The sequence below is a fragment of the Alosa sapidissima genome, chromosome 2, assembly GCF_018492685.1.
Source record: "Alosa sapidissima isolate fAloSap1 chromosome 2, fAloSap1.pri, whole genome shotgun sequence".
In the NCBI taxonomy this organism is placed as follows: domain Eukaryota; kingdom Metazoa; phylum Chordata; class Actinopteri; order Clupeiformes; family Clupeidae; genus Alosa; species Alosa sapidissima.
Window position 1 is genome coordinate 879,310 of NC_055958.1, and position 17,500 is coordinate 896,809.

Here is a 17,500-nt window from a genome sequence, read left to right on the forward strand (position 1 = left end):
CACTGCTGGAGCTGGAAACACAATGACAGACAGACTGAAGGACTAAAACACACACAGAGCGAGAGAGCGAGAGAGCGAGAGAGCGAGAAAGAGAGAAAGAGAAAGAAATAAAGAAAAAAATACTGACAATATAAAAAACAGAGAAGGAGACAGACACTCTAAGTGATTGACTGCCATTCGTCTCATCCTGTCACATGCAAACCACTTCAGCATTAACATGCGCATGCACAAACACACACACACACGCCACTATCCCATATATTTATCTTTTCCCAAATCGGCCGGCCACTCTAGCTGTTAATGCAGCATCAGGCATCAGGCGGCAAGTGCATTGGGCCAAAAGCTACTTCACATAAACACACACACACACACACACGCACACACACCCAAACAGCTGCACCAATCGTGATTTGCACGAGCCTACAATCACCAATCAGTCCCAGAGACTCAATAGCTCAGCCTGACCTACATTTACACCACACACACACACACACACACACACACACACACACACACACACACACACACACACACACACACACACACACACACAAAATCCAATCCAAAGGAAACAACCAGAGACATTCCAATCCATATTCAATTACTTGCACTACACATCCCCAGAAGTCCGGGGGATATTCCTCCTCTAAGACCCATCTCTGGAGGGCCATGTCCACCCTCTCATCCCCACCCAGAGGAGCCACGTGCTGGGGAAGGGGAGAGGAGGTGGCCCCTGCCCTGGCTAGATTAAAAAAGGGTTAAAACCTGGGATAACATCAACTGCAATAATCTGCAATAAATGATAAAATAGTCCAGTGCTGTTCTGTCTCAGGCTACCTATGTGTTCATCTCTTCCTCTCAATCCAACCAGCTACATCTCCATCCAACTGTGTATCTGTCTATACAGTTCACTATACAGAGTGCCTATCTAACATACTGTACACTAATGCCGAACAAATCACACGCAGTCCTGTATAGACCACAGCATCTATCTACACAGTTATCTATATGGCTTGTCTATCTAACGTACTATACACTAATGCTGAATGAATCAATATTTTTGATTTGTATCAAAAATTGTTTTGTTTTGTATTGACAGCACAGAGGGGTGAGTGGTGTACTGGGTTAGTCAGTCAGTAGTAGTCTCATCTGACAGCACTAACTACATATAACTACTTCTAAAAATCATGCCAGAAAAGCTTCGGAATTTGAACTGAACTTATTTGAATCTAATTGAGCTGAGTTTAATTAGGAGCGAGAGAGAGAGAGAAATAAAAGTAGTCAGGTAGAGTGATAGAGAAAGAGAGAGAAGTAAGAGAGAGATGGAGACGAACGACAGTGAAAGTTTGGATCCATGGATTTAGCCAGAGGGCCAGATGGGCAGATGGGTGGCCAGATTAGCGTGGAGAGCACGTCCACCCTCGTGACTGGACGATTTATCCTCACCACAGGAAGAGAGAATGACAGGAAGAGGAAGTGACAGGTCTAAGCGGATCTGAAGTCTACAGGTCTAAAGGGCCGTTCACATCAAGAGCGATAACGGCAACACAATAGCGTTCTAGCGTACGGATGGCGACATCCACACATAAACAATAACCACATGAAGAACGACACTGTTGGGGATCACTTTCAGAGTGACTTTGAGAATGATAAAAAGCTGACGAGTTAAAGATGAGAAAGAAGTGAGAAGAGAAGAGGAGAGTACATCAGAAAAGAAGGGACGAGAGGAGAGGAGAGGAGAGGAGAGGAGGTGAGAGGAGAGGAGAGGAGAGGAGGTGAGAGGAGGTGAGAGGAGAGGAGAGGAGAGGAGAGGAGAGGAGAGTGTAGCAGCTCACGGTAGACCTGGATTAAACCTATAATCATAGTCCCCTACTGAGATACTTTCACTGATAAACCACACACACACACACACACACACACACACACACACACACACACACACACACACGAGACCTCAACAGTGAAAGACTCAGGGAGCTCACATGAGAGTATTAGGCACACACACACTCACACACTCTTACATGCAAGAAACCTGCACATGGAGCTCACATGAAGGTATTACACACACACACACACACACACACACACACACACACACACACACACACACATTAACGTGCATGTAAGTAACAGACACATACACACATACTATACATTGACATTAGACACACACACACAAATTAACTTGTAAAAAAGTAACACACACACACACACACACACACACACACACACACACACACACTGTAAATGTGCATCAGTGCAGAGCCCTCATGCGTCCTGTAGATTATAGAATGTGTGCCAGCGGTTTCTTTTGAGTAATTGAGGTCAGAGCACATGCGACGCGACGCCTCTTTTAGCTTCTGCACCGTCACGCCAGTCAACAGGGAGACGACTCCAGACCCCCCGCAAACCCTTTTACCCAAGAGCACACACACACACACACACACACACACACACACACAACACACAACACACAACACACACACACACACAACACACACAACACACACACACACACAACACACACACACACACACACAACACACACACACACACACGCACTGCTGTATCCTCTACTGTATCTCTATAAAAACAGAGAGAGAGAGAGAGACAGACAAGCAGGAGGGAACAAACAAAAACACCCACAAACAAAAACACCCACGCAGTTGGAATGCACGCACGCACGGTGTGGTGGTGTTTGTGCTGACTGTTTGTCTCCATCTGGGTTGTCTATGACGACGGTGTTTGAAATGTGCCGTTCGGACATAACCCAGGACACACACTGCTCCACAGACCCAGTAACACACACGTCGAACACACACGTGAAACAGGACACACTAGGGAGAAGCACTTGGCTGATGTTTGCCTGACTGGTGTTCAGTTCTCCAGTTAACCACATAATGGGATATACACTTTCACATGCACACTCACTCACACACACACACACACATGCACTTTGGCTGGTCGCTCATCCAACACACATGCACCTTGCAAGTGTACTTAAAATCCCCAGCACACACACACACACACACACACACAGAGGCTAATTTTATGGTTGATGCAGAAGCACAGACTCCTGTAAATCTGCTGACAATGAACCCTAGCTGTGTGTGTGTGTGTGTGTGTGTGTGTGTGTGTGTGTGTGTGTGTGTGTGTGTGTATCCAGTGTGAGTTTCATGAGGGGGCCGTATTCATGCTGCAGCATTGACCTACTTCTGCAGTCTTTCTGCAGCAGCAGCAGCATTAGACATAGTACAGGCATCATGAATGCAGTATGCACTTTTAGCACTTCAGTATGCACTATGATGAATGAAAGAAAGTGCATATCATAAATGCAGTATCCATTAATCAAGAGCAGTATGCACTTTTAGCACTTCTACGTTAAGTAAAGTTGGATATGAAGTAGACAGCATATCTATATAATATTGTAAAATTGGCTATGCCGTTGATAGCATATCTATATAATATTGTAAAATTGGCTATGCCGTTGATAGCATATCTATATAATATTGTAAAATTGATGTGGTACGACTTGTATGCATTAGAGCGATATCTATGGTATGTGACAATGTACATTAGAGAGATATCTATGGTACTATGCATGAGGAAGAGGAAGTCCTGGGGTTCCAGTAGCATTGGTAGACAGCCAGAGATCAGGTCAGGTTAAGAGGAGGGTGAAATAATGAATGCTGTCATGTGTGTGGGGGCATGTCAGTGTGTGTTAGGTGCAAACACACACACACACAGACACACACACACACACAGGCTCTGCTTACATGCGCCAACGCAGTCACACTCAGGTGAGATGACACTCACCTTTTTGACCTGGGCTTCCTTGATCTTCTCCAAGGCAACTCTTATCTTCTCTGCTTTCAGTTTGGCAGCCTGCTCCTCCTACACACACACACACACACACACACACACGCAAAGTTAGATCTGCTACATAGGTAAGTAAAACACACTCACTCACCATAGCAACACACACAACCCACAGGTGAAATATTTGGACAGGCTCTCCCATACACACACACACACAGTTAGACCTGTTATCCATGTATTTAAAAACAAACACCAACACCACAGCAACACACACACACACACACAAATATTTGGACACACAAGTGAAACATTTGGACAGTTGGGCTCCCTTTTCCTACACATCCTCCAAACAAAGACACACACAAAGACACACACACACACACACACACACACACACACACACTTACCTGGCCTCGAAAGCAGGACGACATGGTGGCGGTGTCCCTTATTAAACAGCTGTGTAAGTGTGGACTGGTTAAAGGGCCAACGCACTAATGGAGCTCGGACTCACTACGAGCAGGACGCGGCAGCAGCAACATTCTCTCTCTCTTTTCTCTCTCTCACTCCATTATCTCCCCATCGTCCTCACTCACACACACACATACACAGATTCCTCAATGAATGAACGCACACACACACACACACTGTACACGCACCCTCCTAACAGAAACTCAGATTATTCTGCACACACACACACACACACACTCCAATGCAAAGCGTTGCCATGCTGAGAGAACTCAACAGCGCAGGCAGTCTCCTCAACAGAACCCAAGCTCTGCCGTCTCAGTCCTCACAGAAGCTAAACCCTGCCCCTCTCCACACAGCTCCACTGGACGTCCCAAACCCTGCCCCTCTCCACACAGCTGGTGGACGCTGGTGTCCGCTGGTCACAGTGGACTACCGAAGGCTGAGAGGCTTAGTCCAGCAGGTAGACCCCAGCGTCAAGAGCCCCACGGATGCCTGCAGTCCTAGTCTTCTGAGGAGACTAACAAAACACAGACTTGTCTCCTGAACTACTCTAGTCCAGATCTGATGCGGTGGACGACCATAAACAGCCGTGTCCACGCTGCAGTCTTGACCCAAACACTGGAAGGAGATCACTCTTATGTCCAGCCGTGTCCACGCTGCAGTCTTGACCCAAACACTGGAAGGAAATCACTCTTATGTCCAGGCTCAGGTCAGCAGAGAGCACCAATCAGTCGCCTCACTGATGCCACTTCACACACTCACACACACACGCAGACCGATCTGTGCGTAAGGGCAACACACACACAAAATCCAGAATCCATATGGTCCATCATCCAGAATAACTCTGTCCACGTCCGTCGCAGCATTGGTGAAGAAGAGGAGAATAGACTGAGGAAGAAGGAGGGACACTGACCGCCTGACTGACCAACTGACCGAGCTATGCTCTCTCTGTCTCTCTCTGTGTGAGTTTGTCTGAAGCCTCTGAATAGTCGCATGCCAGAGAAAGAGGGAGGAGAAAGGGAGGGAGAGGGAGGGAGAGGGAGAGGGAGAGAGAGAGAGGGAGGGGGTGTACCAGGCTCCACACACACACACACACACAGAGAAAGATGAGCCCTCCCCTCGCTCCCTCAGTGTAACAGCTGTAGGGTTGTTGTGTTGGAAACGTGCCGAGTCACTCAGCCTAATCCTCTCTCTCTCTCTCTCTCTCTGGACCTCAGAGGGCATACACATTATTGCATCCAATCAGGCAACAATCTAGGATGGAAACAGTCTGCACACACACACACACACACACACACACACAGAGAGAGAGAGAGAGAGAGAGAGAGAGAGATGGTGGGTGATTGGGTGAGCGATTATGGTCTTGGTTTATAGGATGCAGTAATATGGGTAACCTCTGAAATAACATGAAATAACAACCAATGCTGAAGAGATGAGAGGTGTGAGAGCATTAGAAGTCCCAAGCCTCTTAAAGGCCTCCCGCATCTTTCTCTGCAGGACACACACACACACAAAATCGCTTATATATAAAAGGGGGATATTAATTAATAAAGGCTGGTGAGATTTGGCCATACTTAAGGAAGCTAAGCATGGATTATGTGCAGAATCACACCACTGTGATATGCTAAAGGAAGCCATAGGGCTAACACTCTCAGCTAGCAGGAGACAGAGAGCAGTGATTTAAAACACACACACACACACACACACACACACACACACACACACACACACAGAAACTGGTCTTCACACACTACTGACCCATATTCTACGGTGAACAGAAATACTCATTCATGCTCTCCTCTCCTTTACTCTGTCTGGGAAGTAACACACACACACAGACAGACACAACACACAGACACACACACACACACACACACACACACAGACTTCTTCTTTTTCTCTCACTCTAACACACACACACACACAGAGGCGTGATGCAGTACTCTGACTCATAAGAGTAAGGGAAGTAGGGCAAATGCATGCTAATGGGTGATTCCTTCGAGACGGAGCTCAGATACACACACACACACACATGCACGCACGCCCACACACACACACACACACACACATACACACACACGTGCACACACACACACCTCAGAGTTACACTAACACAGAAACACTGCAGGAGGGTGCAGGAGAAGGATTCATATGTTATAGATACATATAATATGTAAGCACAGTAACACCACAAACGCACACATATGCTCACAATACACACACACAGACAATACAACAGTCTGGGACTGCTCGTGTGTGTGTGTGCACCTTAGGAGACGTGTGTGTGTGTGTGTTTGTGTGTGTGTGTGTGTGTGTGAGTGAGAGTGTGTGTGTGTGTGTGTGTGTGTGTGTGTGTGTGTGTGTGTGTGTGTGTGTGTGTGTGTGAGTGAGTGAGAGTGTGTGTGTGTGTGAGTGTGTGTTTGTGTTTTCTGTGAACACCCCACGAAACGTCAGCAGTTTTAACACCACTGCAGTTTAACAGCACTTTTTTTCCATGTTATGACACCTCTCTGGATCGTTAGCCACTGAGGAAGAGGAGCATCCTTCATCACCAGAGAAACACGTGTGATTGCTTCATCAAAAATTAACATGCTTGCAAAGAAATTGGCCAAAAGGAGGACAAAGATAACTTCACCAACACTATCTATTCTCTACAGGGAAAGACAACACTTACCCATCCACACACACACACACACACACACACACACAGTACACAACAGGTGTTGACCCTCAGGGTGTATTCAGGAGGAGAGCGTAGTGAGTGTACACACACAGCCACACATACACACACACACACACACAGCCACACACACGAGTTTTGATGATGAAGTCCAGCGACAGACACACAAACACACACTATAGAAAGCAGCTCAACCAAACAAAACACACACAAGACACAACCCCTAGAGCGCGCAACCAAAGATCCTTGATACCCCGCTTTAACCCTCTCTGGCGCAGCTACCCACTAATGGGTTCCATAACCAAACAGCACCCAGACTGATTAACTCTGATATGTCATCATTTCCACTGATTTACATCTGGCAAAAGCATAAGCTCAATAAATTGAGACGATAAGTGTAGATTAAAAAACACATGAGTTCCGCACCAGCTATAATCCTCTTCACTAAAATCATGATCATCATCATCTTCAGCACCATCATCATCCTCATTCCTGAAAGGCTCAAATCCACTCCACTCTAAATCCACACCAGTGGGGAGGTTCTGGATGTCGCGAGGATGATGGGGATGATGAAGATGATGATGATGGTGATGGTGAAGATGATGGTGATGGTGAAGATGATAGTGATGGTGATGGTGAAGATGATGGTGATGGTGAAGATGATGGTGATGGTGGTGGTGAAGCTGGTGGGGAAAGCCATACGATGGCCGCACTGAGTGTCTGAGTCCAAAGAGGATTACAGGCTGGGTCTCAAGATCCAATCAGATCAGCACAGCCTATTAAAGCCCATCACTCACACACCCATCTAGCCCCATGCAATCACCACTTACCCTCACAATAACCAGGGGGGGCTTTTCTTTCTCTCTCTTCACACACACACACACACACACACACACACTTGTTGTGAGGGGCTTACCCAAGCAAAATCCATCACTTCATTCTAAACCCCAAGACCACTTAGTGCGCAATCGGGCGACACACTAACACAGAAACACACACACACACTGACCTCAATCAGGCACCGAGGCACCGAGGCACCATTGAGAGCATCCTCTCCAGCTGTATTGCTGTGTGGGGTGGAAGCTGCACTGAATACAACAGGAAAGCCCTGCAGCGCATAGTGAACACAACTGGAAGGATCATTGGTGCTTCACTGCCCTCCCTGAAGGACATTTACACCTCCCACCTCACCCGCAAGGCGACCAAAATTGTGAGTGATGCAAGTCACCCCGCTCACAATTTGTTTGATCTACTGCCCTCTGGGAAGAGGTACAGAAGCCTGCGCTCCCGCACCACCAGACTCACCAACAGCTTCATACACCAAGCTGTAAGGATGCTGAACTCTCTCCCTCCTCTCCCCCCTCCACCCTCAGCTACATAACATCCTGGACTTTTAGACCCAAAATGGCTGCCTTGCACTACTCCACTTGTACACTTGCACACTTGCAACTTGTTGTTGTTGTCCTGTTGTCCTGAACACTTCTGAACACACTTCTGCTGCTCTTACATAACTTGCACCACTATGCCACTTGCATACTTAGGTCAAACAAAACTACCTCAGCCATTTATTGGCCTGACTTTTGCACTATTATATTGACTGTCTACTGTATGCACAATTGCTACCAAATTTTGCTGCTCTTATTTCTTCATTGTATGTGCCTTCTTATTTTTACTTTTTATAATGTTTACTTGAATGTTATGTTTGTCTGTGGACCTAATTGGTAAAATATGTCTTGTCTCCGCCGTGGGATAGTAGGAAACACAATTTCGATCTCTTTGTATGTCTTGACATGTGAAGAAATTGACAATAAAGCAGACTTTGACTTTGACTTTGACTTTGATCAGACAACACACACTGACCCACACACACACAGCTTAGCAGGGGGACACCCAGCACACTAAATCTACTACAGACTACAACACAGTCCGCTCCTGCTGCCATGTCCTTGACAACAGCAAATCAACGTTTACGTCTGCCCCATACACACTCTGAATTAAACGCCTAACACACACAAACCACACACACACGCACACACACTCACACACACCTCTGCTCTGAAGTCTCCTGATCAAGACCGCTCGTATCTAATCCATTCTGCGTGGTGACCCTGCATAAACCATCAACACACACAACACAGACACGCATATAACACACACACATACCACACAGACACAGACACACACACACATACACACACACACCACACACACAGACACACACACCACAAAGACAGACACAGAGACACACACACACACACACCCGTGAGTCCCCCCATGCCCTCTCCAAGGCCTCTACCTACGAGGCTAATAAGCTTGGGCTTCTCACCCAGAGCCAAGATAATAGCTTAACCGACTTAGGACAGACACACACGCACACACACACACACACACACACACACACACACACACACACGCACACACACACGCACGCACACACTTTTCGACTTTTCGAGCCACTGCAACGGGCTATTCCTGAAGTCAAACCTAACACCAGTGCACAGCCTATTAAAGCCCATCACTCACACACCCATCTAGCCTGTTAAGAATGAGACTGCTGATTTTTCATTGTCACGTGAAAAATTAATGTCACAAAAATCTGATTCCACTCTTGCTGCTTGTTTTCCGGTTGCATTATCCGACCCTAACGATGCGTCCGCACCGCGCACGTTCTTCATCAGGGACGGTGTTCTAATGAGAATGTGGAGACCGCGCAGTGGTGAAGAGTGGGGCGATGTTTATCAAATAGTGATTCCAACTGAGTACCGCTCAACGATACTCAGTGTTGCGCATGATGGTCTCGCTGAGTACCGCTCAAAGATACTCAGTGTTGCGCATGATGGTCTCGCTGAGTACCGCTCAAAGATACTCAGTGTTGAGCATGATGGTCTCGCTGAATACCGCTCAAAGATACTCAGTGTTGCGCATGATGGTCTCGCTGAGTACCGCTCAAAGATACTCAGTGTTGCGCATGATGGTCTCGCTGAGTACCGCTCAAAGATACTCAGTGTTGCGCATGATGGTCTCGCTGAGTACCGCTCAAAGATACTCAGTGTTGCGCATGATTGTCTCGCTGGTCATATGGGCGTCACAAAAACCTATAATCGCATACTCCAGCACTTTTTCTGGCCAGGTTTGAAACGTGACGTTGCCAGGTATTGCAAATCGTGCCATGTCTGTCAGGTGGGTGGCAAACCGAATCAGACGATTACGCCAGCACCATTACAACCAATACCTGCTATCGGCGACCCCTTTGAACATGTCATCATTGATTGTGTGGGCCCGCTACCGCGGTCGCGGAGCGGCTATATATACCTAGTCACTGTTATGTGTACTGCCACACGTTTTCCGGAGGCTATTCCTCTGAGGAAAATTACAACACGATCCGTGACTAGGGCTATTAAAGTTCTTCTCGTTTGTTGGATTACCTAGGATAATTCAGAGTGACAAGGGAAGTAATTTCACAGCAAAAATGTTTTCCCAGGTCATGAAGTCACTCCATGTTCAGCACTGTACCTCCAGCGCGTTCCACCCGGAGTCCCAAGGCGCTTTAGAACGCCATCACCAGTTGTTCAAAACTATGCTGTAGCGCTTTAGAACGCCATCACCAGTCGTTCAAAACGATGTTGCGTGCCTATTGCCTTGAAGTGGGGGGGGGGGACTGGGAGGATGCTGTGCCTTGGCTACTTTTTGCATCACGAGAGGTGGTGCAGGAGTCTCTTGGATTCAGCCCTGCTGAACTGGTGTTTTCTCACAACATACGCACTCCGTTAACGGTCCTAAAGGAACAGTGGTTGAGTGCACCCAGCTCTCGTAGTGTTGTGCAATTTGTGAGTGATTTTCGTTCCAGACTACAAAGGGCTCGTGAACTCGCCCGACAAAACCTCCTAAGTGCGCAGGCTAAAATGAAAACCTGGTATGATTGCAAGGCCCGAGCACGTTCGTTCGTGCCTGGCGACAAAGTACTTGTACTGCTCCCTGTGCCTGGTGCTGTCTTCCAGGCCAGGAACAGTGGGCCGTACACGGTTAAAGAAAAGCTGTCCGATCTCAATGATGTCATTTCCACTCCCGACAGGCGGCAGCACACTCGGGTCTGCCATGTTAATATGCTAAAGCCAGATTTTGCTCGTGACTAACGACCAGCCTAACGATTCTGCTACCCTTCTAGCTGCGCTGACCGCGAATGAAGACAGCATCGCGGCCCCCTCACGTTCAATAATCGAGGGTCGCTTAAAAAATTCTGAGATGTTGGCTGTTTTAGAGAGTCAGTTGCCACACTTATCAGACACAGAAAGAGTCGACATTGTTGCTTTGATTCATGATTTCCCCGAGCTTACAGGAGATGTCCCGACCATCACCTCGGTATTACAGCATGATATCGATGTTGGTACGGCTTCTCCAATTAAGCAGCATCCATACAGGGTCCATCCACTAAAACGTGCGATTTTCAAAAAAGAGATTGAATATATGCTCTCCAACAACATCGCTGAACATAGTTCAAGTCCGTGGAGTTCTCCATGTTTATTAGTCCTTAAAAGTGATCAGTCATACTGTTTTTGCACGGATTATAGGCGTGTTAATGCAGTCACCATTCCGGACAGTTATCCACTGCCCCGAATGGATGACTGTTGACCGTGTTGGCTCAGCGAAGTTCGTGACTAAGCTGGATCTCCTGAAGGTTACTGGCAGGTCCAGCTTACGGAACGAGCCAAAAAGATTTCTGCCTTTGTCACCCCCGACTCATTTCTGCAATATACCGTCATGGCCTTTGGAATGCGCAATGCGCCTGCCTGTTTCCAGAGGCTAGTTAATATCATCATTAAAGGAATGACAGGATGTGGGGCATATTTGGATGATCTGATTCTGTACAGTGATTCGTGGACTAATCATCTGCTACAGCTTAGAGAGCTTTTCCGTCGCCTGTCCAAAGCGAACCTCACCCTCAATCTGGCCAAGTGCGAATTCGGCAAGGCAACCGTCACGTACTTGGGTCGGGTGGTTGGTGGTGGCCATGTGTTCCCCGTAACAGCCAAGGTAGCAGCCGTCCAAGACTATCCAGTGCCTGTTAACCGTCACGAGCTACGGCGTTTCCTCGGAATGGTTGGCTACTATCGTGATTTTTGCGTTAACTTTTCCTCCGTTGTGGCCCCACTCACGGACCTGCTTAGTCCCAAAGTTGAGTTTGTGTGGTCTGAGACGTGTCCGAAAGCATTCGAAAATGTCTCTTGCTCTCCAGTCCTGTTCTCGCTGCCCCCGATTATAGTGGGCCTTTCAGTTTATCCGTGGACGCGAGCGATTTCGGAGCCGGAGCTGTCCTTTTGCAACGTGGTGCTGATGACATAGACCACCCCGTCTCGTACTTCTCTAAAAAGTTCACCATGGCCCAACGTAGATATTCCACTATCGAAAAGGAGACGTTGTCCCTCGTTTTGGCCATCCAACATTTTGAAGTTTACTTGGGTGGGTCACCTCATCCCATCTTGGTCTACACTGACCACGACCCACTTAAGTTCCTCAACCGCATGTATAACTCGAATCAACGGCTAATGCGGTGGAGTTTAATCTTGCAGCCGTTCCCACTTTAAATTGTCCACGTGCGCGGGAAAGATAATGTATTGGCCGATGCGTTATCTAGGTGTAATAATTAACAGCGCCAATCTTAAATTTCAAATTTCAAACACTGTTTCGTTACACCTTAAGCAATCACTTAGTTTAACTCTTAAAGTTCAGCACTGATAGACGATAGATAGGGTGTAGTAATTGCTATACAATTTATTTTCCTAGCCCTAGGATTCGTGATTTTCTCACTTAAAGGATCTGGTAGTTTTCGTTGTTACTGGTAACTTGTCTCACAGGCAGTGTGGCCTGTAGCCTAAATTAAAATTAATCCAGATAGTCACGTGGTTAAATAAAAAGCCTATTGGTTTGGATGTTTGTGCGTGTACATGTTAGTGTACCTGCTCGTGTATGTGTGTGTGATGTGTTTTTTTTCTCTGTCTTAAGTTGGTAATAGTGATAATGGTAAGTGTTTATATGGAAACTGCCATTGAAATAGTTGTCTTTGGCTAACCTAGTGGTGAAAAAGCCCATTTTTGTTGTACTGTGTTCCTTCCCATGACCTCAGTACAGCTTTACTATTTCTTAGTTCTTCTAGTCTAAGCTCATTTATGGCATACCGTTGCTGTAAGGCTAATGTTAATTACAGAGCTACGCTTATGGTGACAAGCCACCATTTTGGGGTGGGAGTGTTACGCATCCCCTGTACTTGGTGGTCACCCGATAGTAACTCTGGCTTGGCTCCCCCTGTTGGTAGCTATGGCCACAAACTTCGTTCAGAGCGTGCCCCTGCTAATTATCTCTGGGCCAGCCCATGTCCTGAGATCTGGCTGTGGGCCTATAAAACATACCTGTGCACAGGTGGAGAGGATGCTTGTGCGCATGCCTGAGCTAGATGGTCCAACCCACGCCTTTGTTCCTGCTCTCGCCGACTGAGCTGCACGGTCCCTGCTTCTCACGGACGCCATTAACTCGGACTTTGAACTGACAATTATTTATTCTTAGTTACTGTAAATTCTATTTTTATATTAAAGACCCCTAGATTCGAGCCCTTCAGCTGTTCTGTCTCATTTATGTTGCGGATTGAGGTTCAGTCCGTAACACACACGCACACGCACACACACACACGGACACACACAGACACACACAGACACACACGCATGCACACGCACACACACACACGAGAGTCACTCTGTCACAGAACTCTCTCAACACAACCCCAAGTCACAGCAAATGCCTGACACTGGAGCTGGCCCTAGCCCACATCATCACCGGAACCAGACAGATCATCACCGGAACCCGACAGATCATCACCGGAACCAGAAAGATCATCACCAGAACTGGACAGATCATGCTCAGACGAGGCTGGCCCCTCACTGCATCTAGAGCAGGGACTTTTCTCAATATGCGTTCTTTTCTATACTTGTGTTCTCATGAACTTGAAAATCGTTCTGAAACGTCATCAATCACCGCCGAAGTACTGTTCCAATTCACAAGTTCGCATTTATTCAAGAACGCATAACATTCCCGGAAGTGTTCTCGAACCGTTGGTTTTATCAAGGATGCATCGGGTGGTGACTTGGTGGCTTGAAGATTCTACAATGCATTACGTCAGCTCAGCCGTGACACTCACATTAGAGAAATGGCAGCATTGATACATAATAGGCCTACCTATCATAATTGCTGCTATAATCCGATCCATGTTTAGGCTATAAACGGTAGGCTACAGGCTTCACAACTAACGTTAATCATAACTGTCACTTACTGTAAACTGCGAACTTCAATCGTTGTTCCTGCCATCGGCAAGTGAATATATTCTAATTAATATTTAATTTAAAAAAAATTGCAATGAGAAACAAACTTAAACAAGCTGGTGAATTATATATGTTATTGTAAATGTCAGAAATACTGGGTAGACCAATAGAATAGGTAAATGACTAGACTCTCGAGCTGCAAATTGAGCGTCCTGTGTCCTCGCGTTCTCCAGAGTCTGGACTTACCATCTTAAATTTTCAAGTTCCAACTTTCAAGAACGGGAGACCGTTCTTTAACGTACTTTGTATTGAGAAAAGCCCCAGGACTAGGCTGGCCCCTCACTGCATCTAGAGCAGGGCTAGGCTGGCCCCTCACTGCATCTAGACCAGATGTGCCGGAGTCCTGATAGATGACGATGCTGAGGTCACTATGTCCAGAAGGGTCACTAAACAGCAGGGGTGGACAGAGAGAATGGAGTTCCACAGGGCTTAAAGCTAAGAAAATGTCCGTGCCTGAAGTTAATAATATGTCATATTGGCCTGTAGGCATATTGCCCATTTTCAATTCCAAAACAGCCCAGCCCATGCCTGAGGTCAGGCACAGTGCCTGAACACTCTAAGCCCTGGAGTAGGGATTGACCGATATGGTTTTTCCAGGGCCGATACCGATATCAACTAGATGTACCGCAGAGCGGTACAAAATATGACCGCCGCACAGTCCAGCACATTTTTTCCACAAAAAGAAATCACGCTGAAAGGCCTATATGATTCTAACTGTCTCACTAAATTGCATTATCCACACTCAATTCTCACTGGTATCTGCTAGACAACAAGTACCAAAACATGATTAGTTCATAGATTTCACATGTAAAATTCATTTTATACAACCCCACCTCCATCTTGCCTGTTCATAATTCTGAGAAATTCTTGATTGTTTGTGTTATGTTTATGTTATGTGTGTGTGTGTGTGTGTGTGTGTGTGTGTGTGTGTGTGTGTGTGCGTGCTTGTGTGTGTGCCTGTGTATGTGCCTGTGCATGCAAGCTTATATATGTCTACTGTGTGAGTATGTGTCATACGTATGATTACTGTGAATGTATGTGTGTGTGTGTGTGTATCTGTTTGTGCACATGTGTGCACATGAAATGGGTTAACATGACCCCTGGAGGCAAACATACGGAAAAAAATGGTTTCTCAAGATATTCACAGAGAACTGTGTCTGCCCTACCCTCCTTTCGGGGGGTCCAGTCCAGCGGGGGGGGGGAGGGGGGCTACAGATCAAAACGAAAAATGACGGTTCCATGCTATCCATGTGGGGGTACATGCCCACCAAGTTTTGTGTACCCCGGTCTTTCAGTGTCCCGGATATCCTTGTTGGTATACGTCACTAAATGTACACATAAATTATTTTATTGTAAGGCCCCCCATGAACGAAAGTACACAAAACTTGGCATGCATTCGGAGGGTGTCATAATGATCCTACACTTTTAATTTCGTGCAGTTTTGACCTTGTCAGCCAGAGATATTGTGATGAAAACACCTAATTTTTTTGCTTTTTAATTTTTAACTAGGTGGCGCTATACATGAAATAAGTGGTAATGGGATGGGTTCACATGCCCCCTTAAGACCAACATACATAAAAAAGGGGGACCTCCTAGGCCCTACGGTTCTCGAGATATTCACAGAAAACTGTCTCCGGCCACCTACAGGCCAGTTGGTGTATAGTAACATAAATTAATTTATTGTGTGGCCCCCCATGAACGGAATTCCACAAAAACTTGGCGTGCATTCAGAGGGTGTCATAATGATCCTACACTTCCAATTTCGTGCAGTTTTGACTATGTTAGGTCACAGATAACTTCAATTACAACACCTCATTTTTACTTTTTTGTGTTTAACTAGGTGGCGCTATACATGAAATGAGTGGTTATGGAATGGGTTGACATGGCCCCTTGAGATCCACATACAAAAAAAAAAAGGTCCTCCTAAACCCTACGGTTTTCGAGATATTCACAGAAAACTGTGTCTGCCCTACCCTCCTTTTGGGGGGTCCAGTCCATCGGGGGGGCTACAGATCAAAACGAAAAACGATGGTTCCATGCTATCCATGTGGGGTTACATGCCCACCAAGTTGCGTGTACCCCGGTCTTTCAGTGTCCCGGGAATCATTGACGGAAATTTGGGCATGCGAAAAAGAAAAAAAAAAAAAAAATCCGACTAAACCTATATGACCGGCGGTCATAATTATTACCAAAACAGGAGGCCGATAACCGATATGTAAAACCGATATGTCAGTCGTCAAAAAGGGGGGTAGGTAGTAAAGGCGATATGCTGCAAAAAATTAATTCAAAAGCATTTAATTATGCAAACTTTTCTTTCTTCTTTTGATACACAATTGTCTATCAACTTGCATCACTTGCAAGTGTAAATCCTGTGTATCATGTTAATCCAAGAGCTAAGTGATAGCAATTATTTTCATAGACTAGGCCTACACAATGGGCTATGTGCTTGTTAAGGGACCTGTCACAAAGAGGATGCTAATTGCCATCGTGTGTGTGAGTGCACGAGAGAGGGAGAGGAAGAGGTGCATGCGTATGGGTGATGGCAAGTGTTACGGTTGAATAGTTTAACAAAACAGTTTTAAAATAGTTCTTAGGCTATTTAAGTATGCAATTTGTGTCCATGTGTAGACTACAAGCTACACTTTTGAGAGCCTAAAGCTCAGGACGCGATTTAGTTCAGGTCGGATTAAATTACGGCTGGCCCTGGGTGCATGTTGTCTTTTCTGACAGTCCGTTTCAAAAAGGAGCAATTAGACTTTTTGACGTTCGCTATCGCATAATTTAGGACTTGTCTGTACTATGTCCGCCGTGGTGTCCCGTTATTCACAATTAACGAACGAGGCGGAGGCAGAGAACTCCCGACACGCAGCACCCGAGTTTGTAGGCTAACTAGTAAACAGTAACGTGCATCAATCGGGAATTTGCTAAATGAAGGAAGTTACTTATTGATCCGGATCAAAGAGACAATAGCTTACAAAGTGGTGTTTTTGTAACTTCAGTGTAGATGATTGTGATTCATTGCAACTTCAGCAATGTAGGCTACCTTCCTTACCTTCGAAAAATAGCTCCGTACAGCTAAAGCCCAGTCTACCGTCTGCCTCAGTGAGAATCCTAAACTTTGTCTGTGTTCAGTCTTCGATCCTGATTGGCTGCATTCGTGCTAACT

General features: G+C 46.2%; 1 protein-coding gene across 1 annotated transcript in view; it reads right to left on the reverse strand.

Moving 5' to 3' along the window:
* Positions 1-17,500, reverse strand: part of raph1a (Ras association (RalGDS/AF-6) and pleckstrin homology domains 1a) — a 163,154-nt gene that overhangs the window by 27,945 nt on the left and 117,709 nt on the right. The window contains 1 exon segment of the mRNA XM_042069682.1: positions 3,817-3,894. Within this exon segment, the coding sequence (XP_041925616.1) occupies positions 3,817-3,894 (78 nt within the window).